Below are 22,785 nucleotides of genomic sequence, written 5' to 3'. Positions count from 1 at the left end.
ATGTGTAAATATGAGATGAGACTATATAAAAAAAATTTTAATGAGATGAGACTGTATAACTAGGTTATCTATTTCATATCATTGGTACACTGTAAAAGAGCATTGAATTTGGGATCAGGACATCCATGTTCAAATTGCAGTGCTACTGTTTAGTAGATATGTGACCTTGGCCAAATTGTTTATCACTCTCCTCACTTCTTATCTCTAAGTGAAGGAGGGTGGATTGGGTGTTTTCAAAGCTCCATTTTAACTTACACCCTAGTTTATTTAACTTGTTGACTCCTAGTGGTACAGTTTCATTATCTGTTCTGCATTCAGTATGCATTCACCTTTGGTGGAGGGGAAGAGAGAGACTTTATTGGCTTTTTAATGTAAAGGGATCCTGGTTATGGAACTGTTGTAGAGGAGCCTTTCTTAGATATGCTGCTAAAGATGGTAGCCAGAGGTTTCATCAAAGAGCCCCTCGTTGGTAGTTTTGTACATCTGTGTTTGACAAACTGCACAACAGCGAGCAGCTAAGTCATAACCGTGGAATTTGTGATTCCATTTTGTACAGGCCTGCCAACTGAAGACCGAAACAATCACTTATGAGGAAAAGGAACAACAGCTTGTTAATGATTGTGTCAAAGAGCTGAGTATGTCCTTTTTTCTGCCTTATTCCTTCCCCCTTGACATCTGACAAACTTTATACATTAAACCAGACATTTTCCCTTTGCTTCTTCTTGTTGCCTTCTGCTTCCATTCCTCAAATACATTGGAATTTGCTTATTGCTTTGGGAAATAATCTTTTAAAAATAATAACAAAAGAAGTCCATTAATTTCCTTATTTCTAATAGTTATTTATGGAGAATTTGTGAGAGGTGAATGAGTGAATATGTTCGGTGATCAGTTTTACTGCCCTTTTTTTTTAATTTAATTTACAATATCATCTACTGGAATCTTTGAATGGTTAAACTTAATATGAATAGGATAAGCAAAGAGACCTGCCTGCAAAGATGTGTGAAAGCTGTACTTACAAGCAATTTGGTTTGTAAAATGTCAGAACTTTTACCCTTGAAAAACAAATATTACATCAACTTTTATTTTCACAAGTTTCTCCGATTAGATAAGAGGATAAGCGGAATGTGTAGATCAGATCATCAAGGTATTAAAAGAATCTGTGAAAAGTCCTGCCCATGTTTAATGACTTGAAAGCATGACTTTTTATATAGATTTTAAAGACTCCTAGGAAATTAGATGTAATAATAATAATAAGGATGATAGTGACAATAGTACTTACTTTGAATCTACTTTTGGCAGGTACTGTACTGAGTGCTTTACAAATATCTCATTTGATTCTCACAACAACCCTGAGTGTTAATGTATGCTTAGCCTCCCCATTTTATTATTGAGGAAACTGAGGTAAACAGGTTAAATAATTTGCTCAGGGTCAAATGGCTAGTAAATTTGCCTTCTTCTCTTCTTTCTTTTTCTTCTTTTCTTTCTCTCTTTTTCTTTCCTCTTTATTATATTGTGGTTTTAAAGTAAATTTTAAAAATTCCCTTTAAGGAATGTGGTGCCTCTTGAGAGTCTTATAAATCTTGAAATTCTATGTAATTGTGTATTAGAGATTATAATGGTGGAAAATGAAGGTGACTGAATTGGCCAGATGCCATAGTTGATGGAGGAATGGACTTGAAGTTTCATGATGATGATGAGTTGGATTCATACACTTAACTGTATGATCCTAGGTCTGTCACTTAACACTGTTTGCCTCAGTTTCCCATCTGTAAATGAGCTGGAGAAGGAAATGGCGAACTACTCTAGAGTCTCTGCCAAGAAAACCCCAATTGGGGGTCCCAAAAAGGGAAATATTACTGAAAACGACTGAACAACAGACATTGCAGATTCAGCAGACTTTGCTCTTCTGAACTCTTTTCATCATTGCCTTTGTGTGATCTCTCTTAGGGGATGCTAATGTCCAGATCGCCAGTATCTCAGAAGAGTTAGCTAAGAAGACTGAGGATGCATCCCGGCAACAAGAAGAGATCACCCATCTTCTCTCTCAAATAGTCGATCTGCAGAAGAAGGCTAAGGCTGTAAGACCTTGGGGTTCCATTTGTTTCTAGGCTGTAAGGCAGTCATTGCTCTTTAGTTTTGTATTTCCCAGCTGTCTTCTTAAAATCCTTGTTGGAAGAGTTCTCAGAGGCCTCTAATCCAACTCTCTCATTTTTAGCATTGAGGAAACAGAGGAGATTAAGGGACTTGGCCGTTAAGGTCAGAGCATCAGAGGTAGGATCTCAGCTCTGGGGCCAGTGGTCTTTCCATAGTGCTCCACACCTTTGGGGGGAAAAAATGACTAAAGTTTAAAATGGTTCTGAGCTTTTTGGGATGCCTCTGCAGAAAACACTAAAAATAAATAATCTTAAGATTTAGAACTGGAGTGCTTCTTAGAGAGCCTTCTGTGACTTTCCAAAATTGCCCAGTTCTTAAGTAGAGCCAAAGATTCAAAACCAGGTCCTCTAGGGGGAAGATTGTTGATAACTTTCCTGTTTATGTTGAAATCATTTCCAGATATCCCCATATCCCCATATCCACTCAGTAAGCCTTCCATTATAATCAAGAAATAAGGAAGGTGGTTGAGCACAAATAACCAACACAGTGACAATTTCTTGCAGTTTATACAATACTTTTTATGCTAAATCTTCTGCCTGGAGTGGGGTGCTTTTCTTGAGTCAGATTGGGTATTATAATTGTACAGCATTTGGCTGTATTTTAATTTTTTTTTAAAGCACACATTTAGTGTCCTTTTCCCCAGCCCATATTGCCTCCATTGTCCTGGGATTCTGAACAGAGATTGTCATATTAACTAACTAGAGATACGAATGCATCTTCTGTCTCATCATGATAGGGAACAAATCATTGTTTGTGAAAGATGTTTGATAGAAAGATAGAGGCTTTGGAGAAACAAATTTAGGCTTATGATACAGACATCATCAAAGGTCTTCTTCTTCCTCTTCCTCTTCCTCTTCCTCCTCCTCTTTCTCTTCCTCCTCTTTCTCTTTCTCCTCCTCTTCCTCTTCTTTCTCCTCCTCCTCATTTTTGTCCTCCTCTTCCTCTTTCTCCTCCTCCTCCTCCTTCCTTTTCTTTCTCCTTCTCCTTGCTCTTTCTCCTCTCTGTATTCTTCTCCCTCCTTTTTCTTTTTCTTATTCTTTCTTTTACTTTTTCCAATTACATATAAAGATAGTTTTCAGTATTCATCATTCTAATTTTTTTCCCTTTTCCTTCTCCCCCGTCAAGACAGCAAGAAACCTGATCTAGCTCATATATATATATATATAATCATAATAGACTTATTAACACATTAGTCATGTTGTGAAAGAAGATTCAGATCAAAAGGGAAGGAAAAAAACCCCCAAAGCAACAAATAACAAAAAAGTGAAAATAGCATGTTTCCATCTGTATTCAGACTCCATAGTTCTTTCTCTGGATGTGGATGGCATTCTCTATCCCGAATCTTTTTGGAATTATCTTAGATCACTGTATGATTGAGCAGAGCTAAGTCTAGCATAGTTAATCATGGCTCAGTGTTGCTGTTACTTTGCACAGTACAGAGGTCTCTTCTAACAAGAATATCTCATGTTTCACTTAAGCCACAGAATTTCCTAGAGTCCTCAGGTGGTTCTGTGATCTCATTAATGGGCAAATTTCCTCTGGGAGTACATGGTCATCTTTGTGTTTTGTCCCATTCTTCTCCATGCCTTCTGACACATATGGTCATGGGAAAACTGAAACCTTTCATTTGTAAAATGAGGAAATTGGACTAGACTCTAAAGACCTTCCATCTTTAGGGAAATGAACCTAAGATCCTTCCGGTTGGGCTTCTAAGGAAGATTTTATAATGATTCATTTGAATGACTGCAGCAAGTATAAGCTGTCCAAAGGATAAGATATTTTGGTTTCACCATTCTTTTTTATTATTAATCTGCAATATTTAATGTTGATAGGATATCTTACAAAGGATGTTGGTTCAAAGGAAATAAATAAACTCAAGAAATAAATGGTACACTGAGGTCTCTACCTATGCTCTATCCAGATCAGTATTTAATTTTTCCAGGTTCACTGAAGAACATTTTTATAAAAGACATACATGGTATTCTGATAGATTATGATCTCAAGAACAGGGACTGTTTTATATCATACATATACACATATTTATATTTATATGTACATAGATGTCTGTGTATATATCTTTGTATCACGCAGTGTCAAGTACATAAGGACATAAAGCTTATTAGTTGATTGAACCTGAATCTGAAGTATCAAAAACAAGATAGAGTTTCTTGTGAGTCCCTTGGTGCCTTTGATAGATATATTCTGATATTCTGATGCTACCTAGGAACAGCACTTTTGGGCTGTCTTGAGATTAGAGGGGTATGAATGTTTATTTCACAGAATTAAAAGAGGTTCTTTGAATTTCATATGTTAGGGAAAAATCATTAATAATTGATTTTTTTTTTTCCTAGAGAAGAGAGTTGTAATAAATTAACTGAGAGGAAAATGAAGATTCAGTCAACTAGTAAGCTTTTCATTTCAGGTTCTTAAAACATACCAAGCATTGTACATTAAACCCAAGGATACAAAACCAGGGCCTGTCATCAAGGAGTTCATAATTTAATAGAAGCTGAACCTTAACTTAGAAAATACATTTTCTTTACTGTGTTTCAGTGTGCTGTTGAAAATGAGGAGCTCGTCCAACATTTGGGGGCTGCTAAAGATGCCCAGAGACAACTTACAGCTGAGGTACAGATAGTAGCTTGCTGTCAATTGGGATTGGAATTTGTTTACTTTTTTGTATCTTAATCCTTCTGTTCATTTTGGTCATCACCTCTTCTTTAGAAGTTTCTTTCAGGTCAGAAAGTAATTTATGACCTCGGTTTGATTTTATGCCCAGCTATATAATGCCTCTATTACTTCATAGGAACCCTTCAATTCCAGCCTCATTTATAGTAGTTTGGCTTAAAATTAATCTAAAATAAGGAAATTTAAAAATTATAATAACTTGTCATTCCTTTGTTATTTATTATTACAGCTTTTTATTGACAAAACATATGCATGGGTAATTTTTCAACACTGACCCTTGCAAAAACTTCTGTTCCAACTTTTCCCCTCTTTCCTCCCACCTCCTCCCCTAGATGGCAGTTAATCCCAAACATAATAACTGTCATTCTAACCTTTCAAGATATTTTGGCCTTTTATGGCTGGCGTCACATTTTTTAGGTGATATTTTTATAATCTTTCCCATTGTCCCAGGAGAAAATAAATTGAAAAATAAAAGGATTTTTCAGGAAAGGAAGATTTTTAAAGTAACTGGGCTCAGTTCTGCGGATATTGTTGATGGGTTTATTATGCTGGGCTCTTTATTGAGGAAATGAAACAGTAGCTTTGGCACATCCATTTTTGGAATGTTTATTGCAAGAGGATGAAGCAATCTTCTGGGATCTTTCTGAATTTCTTCCAGCTGCGGGAGCTAGAGGACAAGTATGCAGAATGCATGGAAATGCTTCATGAGGCGCAGGAAGAGCTGAAAAATCTCCGCAACAAATCCATGCCAAATACCATCTCCCGACGTTATCACTCCCTGGGCCTCTTTCCTATGGTGAGCAGCATCTGACCTGGACTGTAACATATAGCAGGCCTTTTTTTTTTTTTTTAACACCACTACATTTCAGGTTTTTCCTAAAGAAAGTAAGAGAAATCTCTTTGATGATTAGAGAGAATTTACATTGACTCAAGCTTCAGATGGCATAGAAACCACATGACCTCTGCAAGAGTTTATAAAGGTCCTTGTAGGAAGAATATTTCTCAAATCTTTTCTCTTGGAGAAAAAGAAATTCTGTGATCTTTAGGAAACTTGAATTCAACTTTAGCCTTTTTCTGTTCCCCTGGAGAAAAAAAAAATAACCCAATTACCAGAATATATAGAATCTGTGATCTTTAGGAAACTTGAATTCAGCTTTAGCCTTTTTTGATTTAACCCAGGACTTTGCCACCCAATGGGAAGTAAGTTTATGAAAGCAGGAGATAAGTTTACTGTGGATGAGTCACATCTGGGTACAGCTGAGGGTTCCTTGTTAATTGGCCTAGGAAAGTTTATTGTGTTTCTTCTTTGGGTTCCCATCTCCCTGTACCACTTCTGATTTAATTAAAAGGGAATGGAAAACCCTTGCAGATGCAGCACTTCTTGGTTACTTAGCTTGACATTAACAGGGTAAAAGTGCTTTGAGTACCTAAAAAAAGTGTTGTCAGTAGCCTGGAAATACTTACTACTTGTTTGGGTATTTATCAGTTCTAGTAATAATGCTTCTGTTGTCATTCAGGGTCAGGGATTTAGGGAAAGAAAAAAAACAGCCACTGTTGGTTTTTGTTTTTTATTCTTGTATGAGATGAACACAGAGAGCATGGCTTAGTGGACAGTATTGTTGGCCTTGAAGCCAAGGACATCTGTGTTCCACCTCTGCCATATACTGTCTGTCTGACCTTGGGGACAAGTTAAATAACTTGTGCTCTAGGCACCTCTCTAAGATTATAAATTAGAGAACAGGTAGCAACCTGCATTGATAGAAAGTATGTCCTCATCTGGGAGTTCTCAGTGCCAGTGAAGTCATGGGTCTAATCTGTGCTTTGAGTCAAAGGGTCCTGAGCTCATGCTGGATGAGACTTGGTTGAAGGAACTAAAGGCTATTTAGTCAGAAGAAGAGAGGACTTGATAGTTCTCTTCACATATTTGAAAAGCTGCCAAGTGGAACCAGGAATAGATATGTCACATTTCCCCCCAGGAAGACAGAACTAAGTGAAAGTTTCAAAAGTTTAGACTTAATGTCAGGGGAGAAAAAATTGCAAGTAGAATCTAAAAGTGGAATGGGTCTCCTGAGGAAAGTAATGAATTCCTCCTCACTAGAAGTCTTCAAGAAGTGGTTGGATGGGTTCTTGTCAGGGATCCTGTCCAGAGAAGTCCAGTTCAGGTGTGATTTAGACTAAATGGCCTTCATAATTTGGCACTTTGAAATTAGTTCTTTCCATCTTCCTGCCTTATAGTTCTGGGTTCATTTATTTCAGGATTTAAAATTTGTGGGTCTATACTACTTTATGTGACTGAAAAGAAGTATTTTTCTTCAAGATGTTTGATAATTTATTGGAGGATTAAATATTTATTGGAGGAGTTAATCTCTTAAAAGCATAAATAGGAGAGAACTATTGGCTGGCAGGAACAGAATAGAGAGACAGTCATGTCTGACTCTTCATGATCCCATTTGGGGTTTTCTTGGCAAAGATAATGGAATGGTTTGCCATTTCCTTCTCCAGTTCATTTTACAGATGGGGAAATTGAGGCAAATAGCATTAAGCAACTTGCTCAGGTTCACACAGCTATGTGTATGAGGTTAGATTTGATCTCGGGAAGATGAGGCTTCCTGACTCCAGACCCAGTGCTCTATGCCCTATAGTGCCACTTAGCTGCCTCATGTAATAGCTATTTCTTGGAAATCAGTTTTTTGCCTAATTTGACATACGTATGTCAGGTCAGCAATTCAGCACATATTAAGTGCCTACTGTTTGTCAGGTATTGTGCTAAGTGCCAGAGATGCAAAAAGAGGCAAAAGACAGCTCATAGTCTTAACAGAGGAGACAGCATGCAAACAACTATGTATAAGCAAGATATATCCAAGATAAATTGGATATAATCAACAGAGGGAAGGCATTAACCTTTAGAAGGACTTTCTTATAAAAAGTGCAGTTTCAGCGAGCCTGAGGTAGAGAGGGTTGGAAAGGGAAATTTATTTGAATTCATTTTTGGACAATGTGAGTTGTGCAAGGTATAATATCCATTTTAATCAAGGCAAAAAGGTAAAGATACTTGTGAGAACAGTCGCGGCAGATTTGATTAATAGATGGCGCTTTGTGTCATTTCCAACATCCTCTTTTAGCAGCCAGTTCTCTTGTTTATAAGTCACAACATGCTCTTTAAAATAAAACCAGTGAGCTCTTTTGGAAGGAGGAAGAACTTGCCAAGTGCTAAATGTTATAAAAATACAGCCTGGGCTAATTATTTTACTGCTTTCTGGCAGAAACCTTTGGCTAAGGAGAATTCGTTTTGGGAGACAGAGCCACTCATGCTTGTCTTGTTTCTGAGCAGTCAAGCTAGCTGCTCTAATACTTTTCATAAGAATTGCTATCCTAGATTTCTCTTTTTCATATACTATAAGAAGCCCTGTTCACATGCTGAGACCCCGACTTCTCAGAGGCTATGCCATTGGGGCACCAGCATTGGTAGGAGTTTCATCAACCTTGAAAGCCTTTCAATTCAGGTCCAGTAATGGTTTGTAGTTCTCTTTGGGAAGAGATTGATCTCTGAAAAGTCTTACAATAAGTGGGGAAATTTTTCTTTGGCTACAGCAACTCATGAGTAAATCCCATCTCAGAGATTATGGATGGGTTGTTCTCTGTAGTGGCTGAGTAAGTGCCCACTAGCCAGGAAACTCTGGGTTTTCTTGAGGTTTGGCAGAACTTGTAATATCAGCTATGTACCATTTTAAGGTTTGCTGAACACTTTATATATGTTATCTTATTTGAAAAATTATATCAGAACCAACTAAGAGCAGTGTTGTCTAATATGACCTGATGAACTGATTTTTTTGAAGGTTAAAAGTTTAAAACAAAAACTCACATCTTTAGCATCCCTTACTGACATTTTTTCAGACATACTCCATCTTCCACTATTTGCCATGTCCATTCTCAGTCATTTTTGTAATAGGTTTGCTAGTCCATGAAAATTTAATTTTAAAATTGTAAGAAGACTGGTTAAAGTTCTTTAAGCTTCATTTAAAACTCAATATTGCCAGGTAATATCCGCTCAATAATGCCTTCTGGGGGAGGGGAAACTGATGGATTTCTCTTGGGGGCTCTGAGCTGCAATGGCTCTAAAGCCAATCAGGTGTTCATATGAAGTCCAACACCAGTGTGATCAGCCCCTACTAGCTGACTAAAGAGAAATGGAGCAGGTCAAAACATCCATGCCACTGTGTAGTGTTATTGGCCCAGTGAGTGGCTGCTACTCATCCAGACTGGGTGAGATGGAGATACCTGGTCTCAAAACAAAATAAAAAAAACTCACTTGGATATCTCTTGATCTATGACTATTACATCTTGGAGATACTTTCCATCTGTTTTATAAATATGAAGGAAGTTGCTTAATTTTTTTTTGTTTGTTTCTTAAGTTTAAGAGATGGGCAGAGAATCCAGTGGGTAGAGGACTCACTTCTGAGTCAAGGTTCCAGCTTTGCCTTTGATGACTGTTGGGTCTGTGACACTGAACAAGTTACTTCACTGCTCACCAAAAGCTCTCCACATATAAGAAATCCTTGATCCAATCCCTTACCTGTTTCTCTACAAAAAAAAAAAAAATTTTTGTTTCTTATATGAGTTCCTTCTAAATTGTACTATTTATATCAGTCACACAAGCAGTATCCTAGCTACCTCCCTCTTTGCTGGGGCATGAAGAGGATTATTAAGTTGCCAGTTACTGAATTGTCTCAAATGTAAAACACTCACTTGAATTTCTTTTGGCTTTACCTAGGACTCCTTGGCTGCTGAGATAGAAGGATCAATGCGAAAGGAGCTACAGATGGAAGAACCTGAATCTCCTGACATAACGTAATGGCCCAACAGATTTCCTTCTAATGCCCACCATGACTGATTCACTGACCATTAGCTGCTAGTGACTAGAGACAACTCAGGAGATACTTGACAACAGTGCTTCCCTCCCAGATTAAGGGCAGTCGGGAATACTAATCCCTTGGTGAGGATACTGAATTCAGCCTACCTGAAAAATGGAAAGCAAAGTTTTCTAATATTTCTTAATATTTTAAAAGAAAGAAAAGAAGGGGGAGTTATTTAAAGGATGTGACTAGAATTGACTTCCCTTGACTTTATTAGATTTCTCTATGAAAACTGGCTGGAATATTCTTTTTCCCCTTTATTTTTATAACTGGAGTTATAAACACTGATGTGATATTCATCAAGATCTCCTCATAGTTCTTACTTTGGGTTCCACAAATTTCTTTTTTTATTTTGATAATTATTTCTATATATTTTGTTTCCTTTCTGATCCTTTTATTATGAGGATTTAAAAATATTCTTCCAAAAAGGAGAAAGGGATTCACAGCTTTTAATAATTTGCGAAAGGGGGATCCATGACAAACCCAAAAAAGTGAAGAACTTTTCTTTCTCCTTGTGCACTAAAATATCCAGAACAACTTTCCTAACTCTGTGATCTTGGCCAAGTCCCTTAACATATCTGAACCTCATTTTCCTATCTTAGAAAACGAATATGGTAGTAACTTGTATCTATGGCCTCTGTTGTGGAGTCATCATAAGGCTCCATTGAATGTAACATATGTGAAATGATTCTAAAGTTCTACATTTACATGAAGAATCTATCTTCCATGGCTGTTGTTATTGGAAAGGGAAAGCTTTTACAGAGGGTGGATAAACAGATACACATGAATGCCCAGGCTTTCTCTCATATGCTTGTTAAAGTCATTTTAATACAAGTGCTTTTTTTTTCTGCTTTAAAACAAATTGAAAAATGAATAATTCTTCACTTGGAAATACCTGTCCTTGTTTGGCATGGTTCCTGCCTTTTGACAAATTGCTCATTTAAAGCATCTGAGCCACTTGAAAAGCTGCTCAGCCTAAAAGGCATGTATTTAAAGGGTTGATTAGAAATAAGAGGCTATTCCATTTTGCTTTATTTCTTTTTGGCACAGACTAGGTATTTAGGACCTTCATTTCAGCAGAAATAGTAGCTAGCATTTATGTTGCACTTTTCCAAATGCTTTGCAAATAACATATTTGAGCCCCACAACAATTCGTGGAGATGGATGCTATATAAGTTCCATTTTACAGATGGAGAAAACAGTGACTTGCATTAAGTGACTTGCCCAGAGTCACACAGCTAGTTAGTGACTGAACTTGGCTTTGAACTTGTGTCTTCATGGGCTGCCCTGTAAATAATTTCATTGGGAAGGATTATAAGCAAAACTAGAGCTTTTCAAGCTTCTTGACAAATGCCATGCGCTCAGAAATATTTTTATGGTGTGGAATAGCTAATTGCTTGGTATTCATATTTTGAAGGGGACTGAGTTACTAGTCTTAAGTGTCATTTTTCCTGGATTCTGACTCCCACTAGTGCTTGTTTGATTGCCCTTTCATACAAATGTACCCATTTCTCTCTAGCCATCAGAAACGCGTCTTTGAGGCTGTGAGAAACATGAATCAAGTAGTCAAGCAGCGGTCCCTTACCCCATCACCCATGAACATCCCAGGCTCCAACCAGTCTTCAGCCATGAACTCCATCATCTCCAGCTGTGTCAGCACACCAAGGTCTAGCCTCTATGGAGGTGACATCACCAACATCATGATTGACAATAAGACCAACAGCATCATCCTGGAAACAGAGTCATCAGACATGGGGTCAGTGAGGCTTGGCGTGCCATTTTGGTCTTTGGAAAGTTTTGGGTTATGTGATTGAGCACATGAACTGGTCAGATATGGACACTACAGTTACCAGCTCTCGTGAGCCAGTCAGTTTATGACATCTTTGCTTGAGGTGATCCTGGAAATAGAACAATAGAGAGAACTTTTGATGTCATCTTGTCATATCCCTTGATTTTGAAAATAAAAAACATGAGGTTCAGAGTAGATCAGGGACTTGTCTAAGGCTAGAGAGGTAGTAAGTAACAAAGTCACTTTTCAAATTCAAATCTTTGACTTGAATTCAGCATTTGAAATCAGTTCTGGAAGCTCTTCCTCATGTTCCTGCTGATCTAGTTTGAGTGGGCAAATATCCTCTAAAATAGGTTTAACTTGGGCAAACCTTTTTTGGGCCAAATGATCAGTCAAGACCAACTGATCAATAGTGTTTTCATTTTTTTAAATGATGAGGAAATCTCTCTGCTCATTTAATTCAGGAAGGAAAAACGATCTCTAATTATAGTTCTGCCAATCAACAAGCAATTATAAAGGAATAATTATGTGTCACACTATGCTACCTACTGTAGATAACATAGTCAAAAGTGAAACAGATCCTGCCCTCAAGGAGCTAACATTCCAGTGGGAGAAAAGCCGTGTAAATAACTGGCTAAATACAGCATTCATAAAGAGTAAAGGCAGTCTTGGAGAAGAAACCACCAAATGGGAGCTTCTTGCAGAAACTGAGATTTAGCTAAATTCTTAGAAAATCAGGAAGAGCCAGGTAGAACAACATTTATGTTTCCTATCCTATTGAAAAAGACTTTTCTTCAATTCTACAAAAGGTGGTAAATTTCACAGACATATTCTAAATTATTTGCATACATGTCTAAATAACTTTCTTTTCGTGTACTTGTGTTGTAGTCTTATTTCTTTCAGATTTGACCTGTTATTCTTGGCAAATAGCTTTTCTTAATTATAAGCTCCAAGAGCAGATGTTCTTACTGGATCCAAGAATTGACTGCATTTATATATGTTCCTTTCCCTAGACATTTTTCTCTCTCTCATTCTCCCACTTCCACCTCCCTTTATTATCTTCTTTCTAGAAATGAGGACAAGAATAAGAAGCCTGGGACTCCAGGGACTCCTGGCTCCCACGACCTGGAGATAGCCCTTCGGCGACTGTCACTTCGACGGGAGAATTACCTTTCGGAAAGAAGGTTCTTCGAGGAAGAGCAAGAGAGGAAGCTACGGGAATTGGCAGAGAAGGGCGAGCTTCACAGTGGCTCCCTTACTCCAACTGAAAGCATCATGTCCCTCGGCACCCACTCGAGATTCTCAGAATTCACTGGGTTTTCTGGCATGTCATTCAGCAGCCGTTCCTACCTGCCTGAGAAACTCCAGATTGTGAAACCCTTAGAAGGTGATAACAAAGGGCCTCGGCCTCTCTCGGTGATTCTTGGTGACTCTCTCTGGTCCTTAATCCACCATCGAAAATCGGGAAATCTCTGCAATACATACTCCTTTTACTTTAAAGATAGTCACCCCCGTTGCTGGTTTGAAATCCATTAGAGTAACTTAGCACCATAAACTTTAGCCATTTATTGTTGAAAGTAAAAAAACAACAATAATAACAAAAAACTTTCCCTGAAAACCAACTGTATTTTAAGGGCTCAAAAACAATTCAATCCAAATTTAATTTTTTAATTGAAATCAATTAAAAATTTTTCCCCTTATTTCTTTTTTTCATGTTTCTGAAATGTAATGAAACTGTTTAGGAGTTCATAAATGCATTTGATTATGCTTAGAACTTGGGAAAGAGCAAAAAATTCATCTCCAGTTTTGATTCCCTAAATAAGGGTTTCAAAAGCAATTAATTTAGATCGCATCTTCATTGGCCAAGTGAAAATGGTTTATTTGCTCAAACATCTTCTCTCAGAATGAGCACTTGTGTAGTTTGGTTGGAGATATACAAATACATATATATATATATCAAAGATTCTATAGCATGGAAAATAGGAAACAATGTTACAATGGAAGTATCTTTTACTTTACTCTATTGAATAAGTCTTTTCCAGTGCTTACTAATTCCTGTTTCAGGAGCGCTGCTGTTGACTGAATTTGGAAAAATTTAACTTTATTTATTCTTTCTCCTTTTTTCCCTCTTTTCTGAGATTCAGTTATCCTACCTTGTCTGATAGGCTGGCTATGCAGGAGCTGCTCAAGTTCTTTTTTATTTGTTTGTTTGTTTTTTCCCTGAGGCAATTGGAGTTAAGTGATTTGCCCAGGGTCACACAGCTAGGAAGTGTTAAGTGTCTGAGGTCACATTTGAACTCAGGTCTTTCTGACTTTAGGGCTGATTCTCTATCCACTGTGCCACCAAGCTACCCCGTTGCTCAAGATTTTTAAACCGCTACCAATAGAGGAGTCTTGACTAGCTCTATTTTTGACGTATGCTGATTTACTTCTCCTTATGTAACCTGGTGACCCCCAATTTCAGGAGCTCACTTTATTGATGTGGAAACTTGAGCAGAGCAGCAGAGAGCTCCTGCAAGAGATCCACCAGCTTCAGACTGCTCAATGGATGGGATTGCAGTTGTGTGCCATCATGTCCAGCCTATTTTTTTCTTTCTTTGAGATAGAGATATCTGAACCTCACTTCTCTCTGAAGAATTATATGTGATCTTTTATGATCTTTTACTCCATTTTTCCACCAGAATCATTTGTTTTTGTCATATAATTTGTCTGCATGTTGATCTCACCAAAGATGTATAGTACTTTCCCACAGCAATTAAAACTTGAGACTCGATAACAATTTTAGAGTGTCTTCCTGCCCTCCAAATGCTGCATTCAATGGCCGCCATTAGACTGACTCTGCCTTTTCTCATAACAAAGTTTCTGTTCTCATTAGAAATTTTTAACTAAAAATTTTTTTTCAATTTACAAGTATGTATTTTTTCTACCCTTCCATCCCTCAATGAAAAACTAGAAAAAAGAACCCTTGAAACAAGTCTTTAGAGTTAAGCAAATAAGTTATCTTAGAAGATCATTTCATTTAGGTGCCTTCTAGCACTTTGGGAATAGAATGGTCCACTTTGATTTAAGTTGTTTCTTACTTGCAAACATTGTGATTGTTTCTAGCCTCCAGTTTTGTTTTTTTCCCTCTTTCAATAAAATCTTTTATTTCCATAATCTTTCTATCAGCCTTTCTTTTCCTTTCCTTCTCTCATGAGGTGACTGTGTTATGTTAGCTTTACCATTTCACTTGCCTTTCCTTTTCCTTAATTGCATTGTTCATCCATTTAGGATCGTATAAGGATATCTCCTCTGGGTTTATTGTTTAAACTAGAAAATATAATATTGGGTGCATTTTTCATTCTTTGAAATAGATTAGTTTGTTTTTATACCAATTATACAAGTTCCTCTTTACCTCACTTTTCTCAAACACCCATTCTAAGTTTAAATCTATGACTCTATGACCTCCTTTCATCTCATATAATTTGGAAGTGAGTGTTGGGTAAGAGATTTAAGGTAAATTAACAGGAAAGTATAGGTGGATCACAAGATGAATTTCACCTAGAATTTCATGCCATCTACTCTATCCCTGATTGAAAAAGAATTCCCTGGGAGCCTAGAGTCAAGTATTATCATACTAGTCTAGTCTGTGGATGATTATTAGAGATTCCTCTGATGTAGCTTAACTAATTAGCTTGGCAGTTTTATCAGGTCTATCTTAGCTTTGTATTGCTCTTTCCTTTTTCATATCTGAAAAGTTTAATTTGGAAAATCCCCATGATTTTAACTGAGTGTCCGAGAAGTCATATCAGCATAATGATATCCTGTGTGTTTTAGACCATTAGTACCAGATTTGCTGTTTGTAGCTAGTTTTGATACCAACAGTCTTCAATTTCTCTCTCTCTCTTTCTGTCTCTCAATATCTCTTTGTCTCTCTTTCTCTCTGTGTCTATTTGTCTCTCTCTCTGTCTCTCTTTCTCTCTGTCTTTCTGTGTGTGTGTGTGTGTGTGTGTGTGTGTGTGTGTATCTCTATCTTTCATCCTCCCATTAGCCTTCTTCCGATAAAAACCTAGAGAGCATGTGCTATGGTTTAGGGGGGCTGGGAGAGTTTGGGTAAGGTCATATTAGATAATCCATCATCCTTCTTACCCATGCCTTTGGAAAGTTTCATTTTGGAGAGCCACCATAGACAGATAAGTCTGTCAATTTTCTCCTACTTTGAATAGTTGCATCCAACTCTTGCAACCCCTTTTGTGGTTTTCTTGGCAAAGAAGCAGGATTGGTTTATCATTTCCTTTTCCAGCTCATTATACAAATGAGAAAGCTGAGAGGAACAGGATTCAGTGACTTGCCTAGGGTCATAAAGCTAGAAGGTATCTGAGCTCAGATTTGAACTCAGGAAGATGAGGCTTCCCACGTCCAAGCCAGAAGATCTATCCACTGTACCCCCGCTAGCTGCCCCTTTCCTCGATTTATGTTGCCCTATTATCTTGACTAGATGAAGACTAAATCATTCAGTTTGAAAGCACTCACACATTAAGGAGAAAATTATGGCTTTCTGCACTTAGCCCTTCCAAAGAGTTAAAAATCTGAACTGAAATTCCAAAGAAGTTTAAATATCATTATTAATAGGGCATACACCTTCAAGCTATATATAGGAAAACAGGTGCATCTCTATGTTTGGATTTTGGCTTAAATGAATGTTTCAGAACTTGTAAGCTGGCTTTTCTTCACTAAGGTAGCAGGCACAATATTATCTGGAACTAGTCCGTGTGGAAGGAAGATAAACAAAGGAGGGACTGTTGACAGAGATGTCAATTTTTCTTCCCTGTTCATTCCTTTGTATCAGATCTAGTTGTTAGTAGGAAGGGAAGGGAGAAACTTTCTTTTTCCTTCTTCATTGTTTGCTGAACCCAGACATAATCTGACTTGTGTACTTAGTTGACTAAGAGGTGAGCCAATGCAGATTGGTTACTGATTCATTTATTTGTAGAACCTTACTATCAGGTGTCTCCACCCTCAAGGCTTTTGTCCCCAAGGAGGGATCAGTGTAAAGGAAGTGTGATGACTGGGGCAGTAGAGCATACTTGCTTACAGATTGAAAACAGATATAATCCAAGGAGTCTAGTAAAGATTCAAAAATAGTGGCAGGGCAGTATAGGATGATACGTTTCCTTCTGCCTCAGAAACCAGAATTGCTTGCTCTCTTAAATGTTGAGGATTCTTTTTAGGTAGCTGTAGGTCTCTTTCTGAATTGTAATTCATAAGAAGTGATACTTAATTTGAATAATAGCCCATCAAAGTATGTAGCTTTAAACTAGGTCTTGTCATTTTTAATTTAGGGCAAATTAAGGGTGATTTTTATATAAAATACAAAAGGATGATAAAATCATCCTCATTTCTATTCCTGTGTGTATGGCCTCGATTCCCCTCTTCTTTGTGTAAACAATGGATGCTTTTGTGGCATTCAGTTGCAAGACTGAGGGACAAAAAATGCCTTTGAAACTTGTGTCAGAAACTGGATTTTGGCTATTACCAATTTTTATTTTGTTAAGTGACATCAAATGGACTCGCATGCTTTAATCACTTGAAATTATATAGTAACTTTAAAATATTTAATACTTTCTGCAGCCTAATTTTTAACTTAGGACCTACCAAGGTTCTAAAAAGAACCTTGAAGTTCTTTATCTTAGGCATGTCACTGAATTGAAAGAGAAGATTTTTGCACCTACTGTATATTGATGGGCATACTGAGACATGGAGGCTTGTCAGGGTTCCACAATGAGTTCATTTTGAGCCCAGGGGTCTTCTCTTTTAGTTGAAAGCTCTATTGGATTATCTTTTCCCCTTAGGTTCACCAAGTGCTTTTCATAAGAGCTCAAGAAGTCCAAATCCAGCCCTGTGACCTAATCCCATATTTCTTTTCTGGGCTGTGATGCAAATGGTTTTTTGCTTGTTATCAGGCTTGGTTCATTCCCTCCTCCCCCCTTCAGTATATAGTCATTTCTCTGATTTTCCCAAATTGAAGAAAATCCACTTGAACATTACATCTCTCAGTTTTGAAATGGCCTGTTTTATCACAGGTTAATTCATAAGTATGATCTGGATACAGATCTTTGGTTTAATCCATGTGGGGAACTCCCTATAAGGAAATCCCCCTTTACCCAAGAAAGTTGGCATCTGCTGTGCCCCTTAAAATCTTAGAGAGTTACTCAGAACTCAGAGAATTTAGTGTTTTGCCCAATGTTGAACCACATGCATACATCAAAAACCAAACTTGATCCATGAATTCCTAAATCCAAGCAGGATCAATGTGCTATTCAGTGTCTCCCATACTCTAAAAAGATTGAGAAGCTGTATACGATGACTTCTGGTAATGGTTTGAGTGCCCTGCCAACATAAGTCTGAACTAGATGACTTTATGTGTGCATGAAAAGTTAATGCATGAACAAGTTTTGATGTCAGGAATAGGAAATCTGGTCTGATTCCAAGAATGTTAGTGGGATCCACTGTCATACAAAGCCAGGTGACCCACAGAAAAAAGTTGGCTTGATCCTATCAGTTTACACTGGGGAATAAGATTATACCCTGGCGAGATATTATCTCTGTGAGGTTGTTCCAGGGGATCTCCTAAAATAGAATCAAACAGCCTGTAATAGCATGAAAGTCACTGAGTGGCAATTGAGAGGGTTAGTTGATAAGCCCTCATTGTTTCCTATCTTTGGCAACTTTTCTCTGTACTTGTCCCCTTTTTGAATTCTTTTTCACCCTGCTCTGTCCCTTCTGCTGTCACCTTATCACTTTTTCCTTCTTTCTTCTCCTTTCTTTAGAGACAAGGATCAATCTTTGGCAACCCTGCTAATACCCTACAGATCTTAAGAGCTTACTTTCTCTTGGTCTACCACCTTGTCCATTTAATGATAGCAGAGTGACTTGTTACAACTTCACTAGCTACTCAAGAGTGACTAGTTTTTTTTTTTTTTCATGATCTATGATTACTGAGTAAAATTATTTGGGAGATATTCTTTTTTGATCTGGATCTGTGAATTCACAGATGTATGGAACTATCCTGATAAAATAGAACATAAAATAAAATGTTTTGAAAATAGAAAATCTACTTAAATACTAGAAATGTATTTTATTTTTCTGAATACATGTAAAAAATAGTTTTCAACATTCATTTTTGTAAAACTTTGTATTCCAATTTTTTTCCCCTCTCTCTCTTACCTCCTCCCTCCCCAACATGGCAAACAATCTGAAATAGGTCAGATATATGCAATCCTTTTAAACATATTTCCATATTTGTCATGTTTTGCAAGAAAAATTAGACCAGAAGGGGAAAAAGTGCCAAGAAATAAAAAACAAATGAAAAGTTGAAAATATCACATTTAGTTTCCACAGTTCTCTTCCTGGATGCGGATGGCATTTTTCAAAAGTTAATTCATAAGTATGGCCTGAATACAGATCTTTGATTTAATCTGTGTGGGGTACTCCCAGTAAGGAAAATCCCTTTAGCATTCCAGGTTGGCATCTTTGCAATTTAAAGAATTAGAGAGTTACCCATAACATAGAGAAGATAGTTTGCTTAGTGTCAGACAACCTAATTATGTCAGAAAAAGAACTTAGATTCCCACTAAACGGAATTTAGACTCTTACTGAAGTTCCTGTGTTAAGCAGCTTCACATGGGCTAATATGCTTTAATACCTAGAAATTATATTCCTAAATCCAAGACCAGTGTGATATTTATTCCACCATAATGTCTTGTCTTTTTTTTTTTTTTTTTTTTGAGGTTTAAATTTATTTATTTATTTATTTATTTTAATAGCCTTTTATTTACAGGTTATATGCCTGGGTAACTTTACAGCATTAACAATTGCCAAACCTCTTGTTCCAATTTTTCACCTCTTACCCCCCCACCCCCTTCCCCAGATGGCAGGATGACCAGTAGATGTTAAATATATTAAAATATAAATTAGATATACAATAAGTATACATGACCAAACCGTTATTTTGCTGTACAAAAAGAATCAGACTCTGAAATATTGTACAATTAGCCTGTGAAAGAAATCCAAAATGCAGGTGGGCAAAAATATGGGGATTGGGAATTCAATGTAATGGTTTTTAGTCATCTCCCAGAGTTCTTTCTCTGGGCATAGCTGGTTCAGTTCATTACTGCTCCATTGGAAATGATTTGGTTGATCTCCTTGCTGAGGATGCCCAGGTCTATCAGAACTGGTCATCATATAGTATTGTTGTTGAAGTATATAATGATCTCCTGGTCCTGCTCATTTCACTCAGTATCAGTTCGTGTAAGTCCCTCCAGGCCTTTCTGAAATCATCCTGTTGAATGTCTTGTCTTAATATAAGGTATAGAAATCATTCCATCCAAAAACTGTATTTAAAGGTCACCTGTGCCAGCCTTGTATTTCTTTTTGGGTAGAAAATATGTGTGTCTAAATGTGATATGAATGTAGTAACTAGGAAATTTGAGTTATGTGACTCAGCCCAGCTAGGTCCTCGCATTAATTAATTTGCTCCATTTAAAAGGTCTCCAGTTTTCTTTGTATTCTAAAAGAGGTGAAGGGGCTGAAATTAATTATTGACACAAAAGAACAAAGTGGTGTTTGGTGGGTGTACATGAGAGAGAAGGGATTTGCTCCCTCCTTTCCTTAGAACATAAATGACTAATGGATACCGACTACTTGGATTTATTGCCGAGATCTGAGGTTATTACAAACCATATTCATGTGTCACCTAATAAATCATGTCCGCTGATTCCTACCTTGTGTAGAATTACCCTCTTTATATTTTTCACTCCTTTTCTCTCTGTCCTCCCCCTCTGCCCATGTATTATCCCTGAATTACCATCACCCAAGAATGGAGCTGACAAATATAGTACAACATGCTTAGCTAGTGAAAATCTCAGCCCTTTCTGTTACTCTGTTATGCAGTTCTTTAATTGTTCTTTATGTGTAGATAATATCCTATCCACAAAGAAATATAAAACACACATCCATCCAGGTATATGTGGACATGTATATACAGACACGTGTGTGTTTATATGTTACATAGATGCACAGATATGTTTTGCTGATTTTCTCATTGTTTTCAAATTACCTTTGACTTGAATAACTCCCAATGTACTTGCTTCTATACAGCTATCAATAAGCCATTTTACTTGAAATTTTCACACAACTTTCTTCATAGATTTATTTATTTATTTAGGTTTATTCTTAGTTTTGTTTTGTTTTCTTCCTTTTCTTTTTTTTGGGAGAAAGGTCCTTCTATTGCTCAAAATAGTGGGTGGATTTTCCAAGCTTAAAAGTAAACATAACAAAACGTTTGCCACCAGAGAGGTATTATCTGTTTACTTAAAAAAAAATAGTACTGTGTGATTATGCTATCCTTTGTGTGCCTAGGAAGAGAGTCTGTGAACAGCCCCTACACATTCATCTGGGGCATTTTGCAACAAATTGCATTTGATTCCCAAAGTTTATGATGCATCCAAGAATGGTATTAAGAACGCCATTGCATGTTAGGAAATGATTATCCAGCCGCACCTACACAAAAACTCAAGCGTGTTTGGTTTTTCACTAAAGGAATTGGGGATTTGGGCAAAAGAGACTATTTGGCGATCCATGCTAACGCTTTCTTCTCCTCTCCATCTTTCTTCTCTCTTTCTCCTCCTGGTGATGCTCTCCCTCGGAAGGTTCTGCTACACTTCACCACTGGCAACAGTTGGCCCAGCCTCACCTGGGGGGCATCCTGGACCCCCGGCCCGGAGTTGTCACCAAGGGCTTCCGGACCCTGGACGTTGACCTGGACGAAGTGTACTGCCTTAACGATTTTGAAGAAGATGAGACAGGTGACATTTCTTACAAGGGCCTTGCTACCTCCATGCCAGTTCAGCACTCAGAGACCTCAGGTGAGAGGTCACAAGTACAAATGACTCTTTCAGACCACAAGAATTATCCGGGCCGGTCTCAGGCATTCCCCGAGGAGATTCAGGAGCCGACGGCGGCCGATGATGATGATGATGAGGGGTCTGGTGAGGGAACCTCATTAAGTCCTGTAAACTCGACACCTTTACAGGATGCTGAATACTGGGCCATTTTTACATCTTTCCAGGGTGCCATCCTTAGTGGTGCTTTCTGTGTAGCTTCAGCACGTCTGTTTGGGTGATGATTAAAAAGCACTCCCATTTTTTTGAGTTCTTAAAAACAAACTCAAGAAATGTCCTGTCTCTTAACAGCTAGATATCTGTTGAGCTTTGGAAGTGCATGGTCTAACAGAGCTGCCTTCAGTGGGACAAGGAAAGGCTGCTAAATGGAAGTGCCCATTGTGGGCCCTGAGGTCCCTAGGGCTGCTCTTCTTCATTAATCCATGTTGCTCACCACAAGTCAGGAAGGAGCGGTCAGGGGCCAGTGGGGAAGATTTCAGAGTAAGAGGAGGCGAGGTTGGAAATTTAAAAACTGAGCAGGACACATATGCCGTTGTAGACTACAGAAACAAATTCATAATAAGAAAGCTCAGTATTACCAATGAATTCTACAGATCCAGCTTTTCATATAATTTTTTTTTGGAGGGAAAATGATCATTCCTCCCCTGTTCTCTCTACCCCAGGATCACAGGTTTTTAGCATCATCTTTTTATGTAAATGTTAGATTTTTGAAGGGAAGCAGCATAAGATAATGAACCAGCTTCAGAGTCAGTGGGTCCACTTTCAAATTCTACCTCAGACATATGGAGTTGTGTGACCCTTGACAAATCATTTAAACTATATGTGCCTCAATTTACTCTTGTATAAAACGAAGGGGTTGGATTTCAATTGCCTTTCTATCATCCTGACTCTTATATATAGTGGTTGTATGACTCTGAGCAAGTCTCCTAATCCCTCAATGTCCCAGGTAGCTCAGACATAATTGTAGAACAGCTGTTAATACTGATTAGTAAAGTGGAGTTCCCTGTATCAATGAAATCATGGGTGTAGATCAAAACACAAGAAGGGGAGTTGTCGAGTATCATTATAGGAAATGGTCTAAACTAAGTCACAGCTGCAAGGAAGTGAGGCTCTCTCTCAAACAACGTGGTGCTGGGTCTTAAGACACTCAAACCATTTGTTCATTGTGAGCTTTGGCTCAGTCTGTTCAGTTCTCCAGTGTCCCAGCCTATTCTAGCATCGATCCTCACATGCCCAGACTCGAGTATAGGAACCGTACCATGTAGCATGCCTTCAGTGGTGTTGTATTCTCTCTGTGTAT

The 22,785-nt window shown here is 37.8% G+C and overlaps 1 protein-coding gene across 10 annotated transcripts in view; it reads left to right on the top strand.

Annotated features, from left to right (window-relative positions):
• Positions 1 to 22,785, top strand: part of TRAK1 (trafficking kinesin protein 1) — a 133,574-nt gene that overhangs the window by 90,176 nt on the left and 20,613 nt on the right. For 4 of the 10 annotated variants that reach the window (XM_023505135.2, XM_023505133.2, XM_031940054.1 and 1 more), the window contains 8 exons: positions 557 to 635; positions 1,948 to 2,078; positions 4,708 to 4,782; positions 5,501 to 5,638; positions 9,614 to 9,690; positions 11,275 to 11,511; positions 12,615 to 12,931; positions 21,234 to 21,572. In XM_023505135.2, the coding sequence (XP_023360903.1) occupies positions 557 to 635; positions 1,948 to 2,078; positions 4,708 to 4,782; positions 5,501 to 5,638; positions 9,614 to 9,690; positions 11,275 to 11,511; positions 12,615 to 12,931; positions 21,234 to 21,572 (1,393 nt within the window). Of the gene's footprint in view, positions 1 to 556; positions 636 to 1,947; positions 2,079 to 4,707; positions 4,783 to 5,500; positions 5,639 to 9,613; positions 9,691 to 11,274; positions 11,512 to 12,614; positions 14,701 to 21,233; positions 21,573 to 22,785 lie in introns of those variants that run through there. The other 6 variants (XM_031940051.1, XM_023505139.2, XM_031940055.1 and 3 more) reach the window with 3 other exon arrangements.

This window comes from Sarcophilus harrisii, chromosome 5 (assembly GCF_902635505.1).
Source record: "Sarcophilus harrisii chromosome 5, mSarHar1.11, whole genome shotgun sequence".
NCBI lineage: Eukaryota > Metazoa > Chordata > Mammalia > Dasyuromorphia > Dasyuridae > Sarcophilus > Sarcophilus harrisii.
This window is presented reverse-complemented; position numbering and strand designations above follow the sequence as displayed.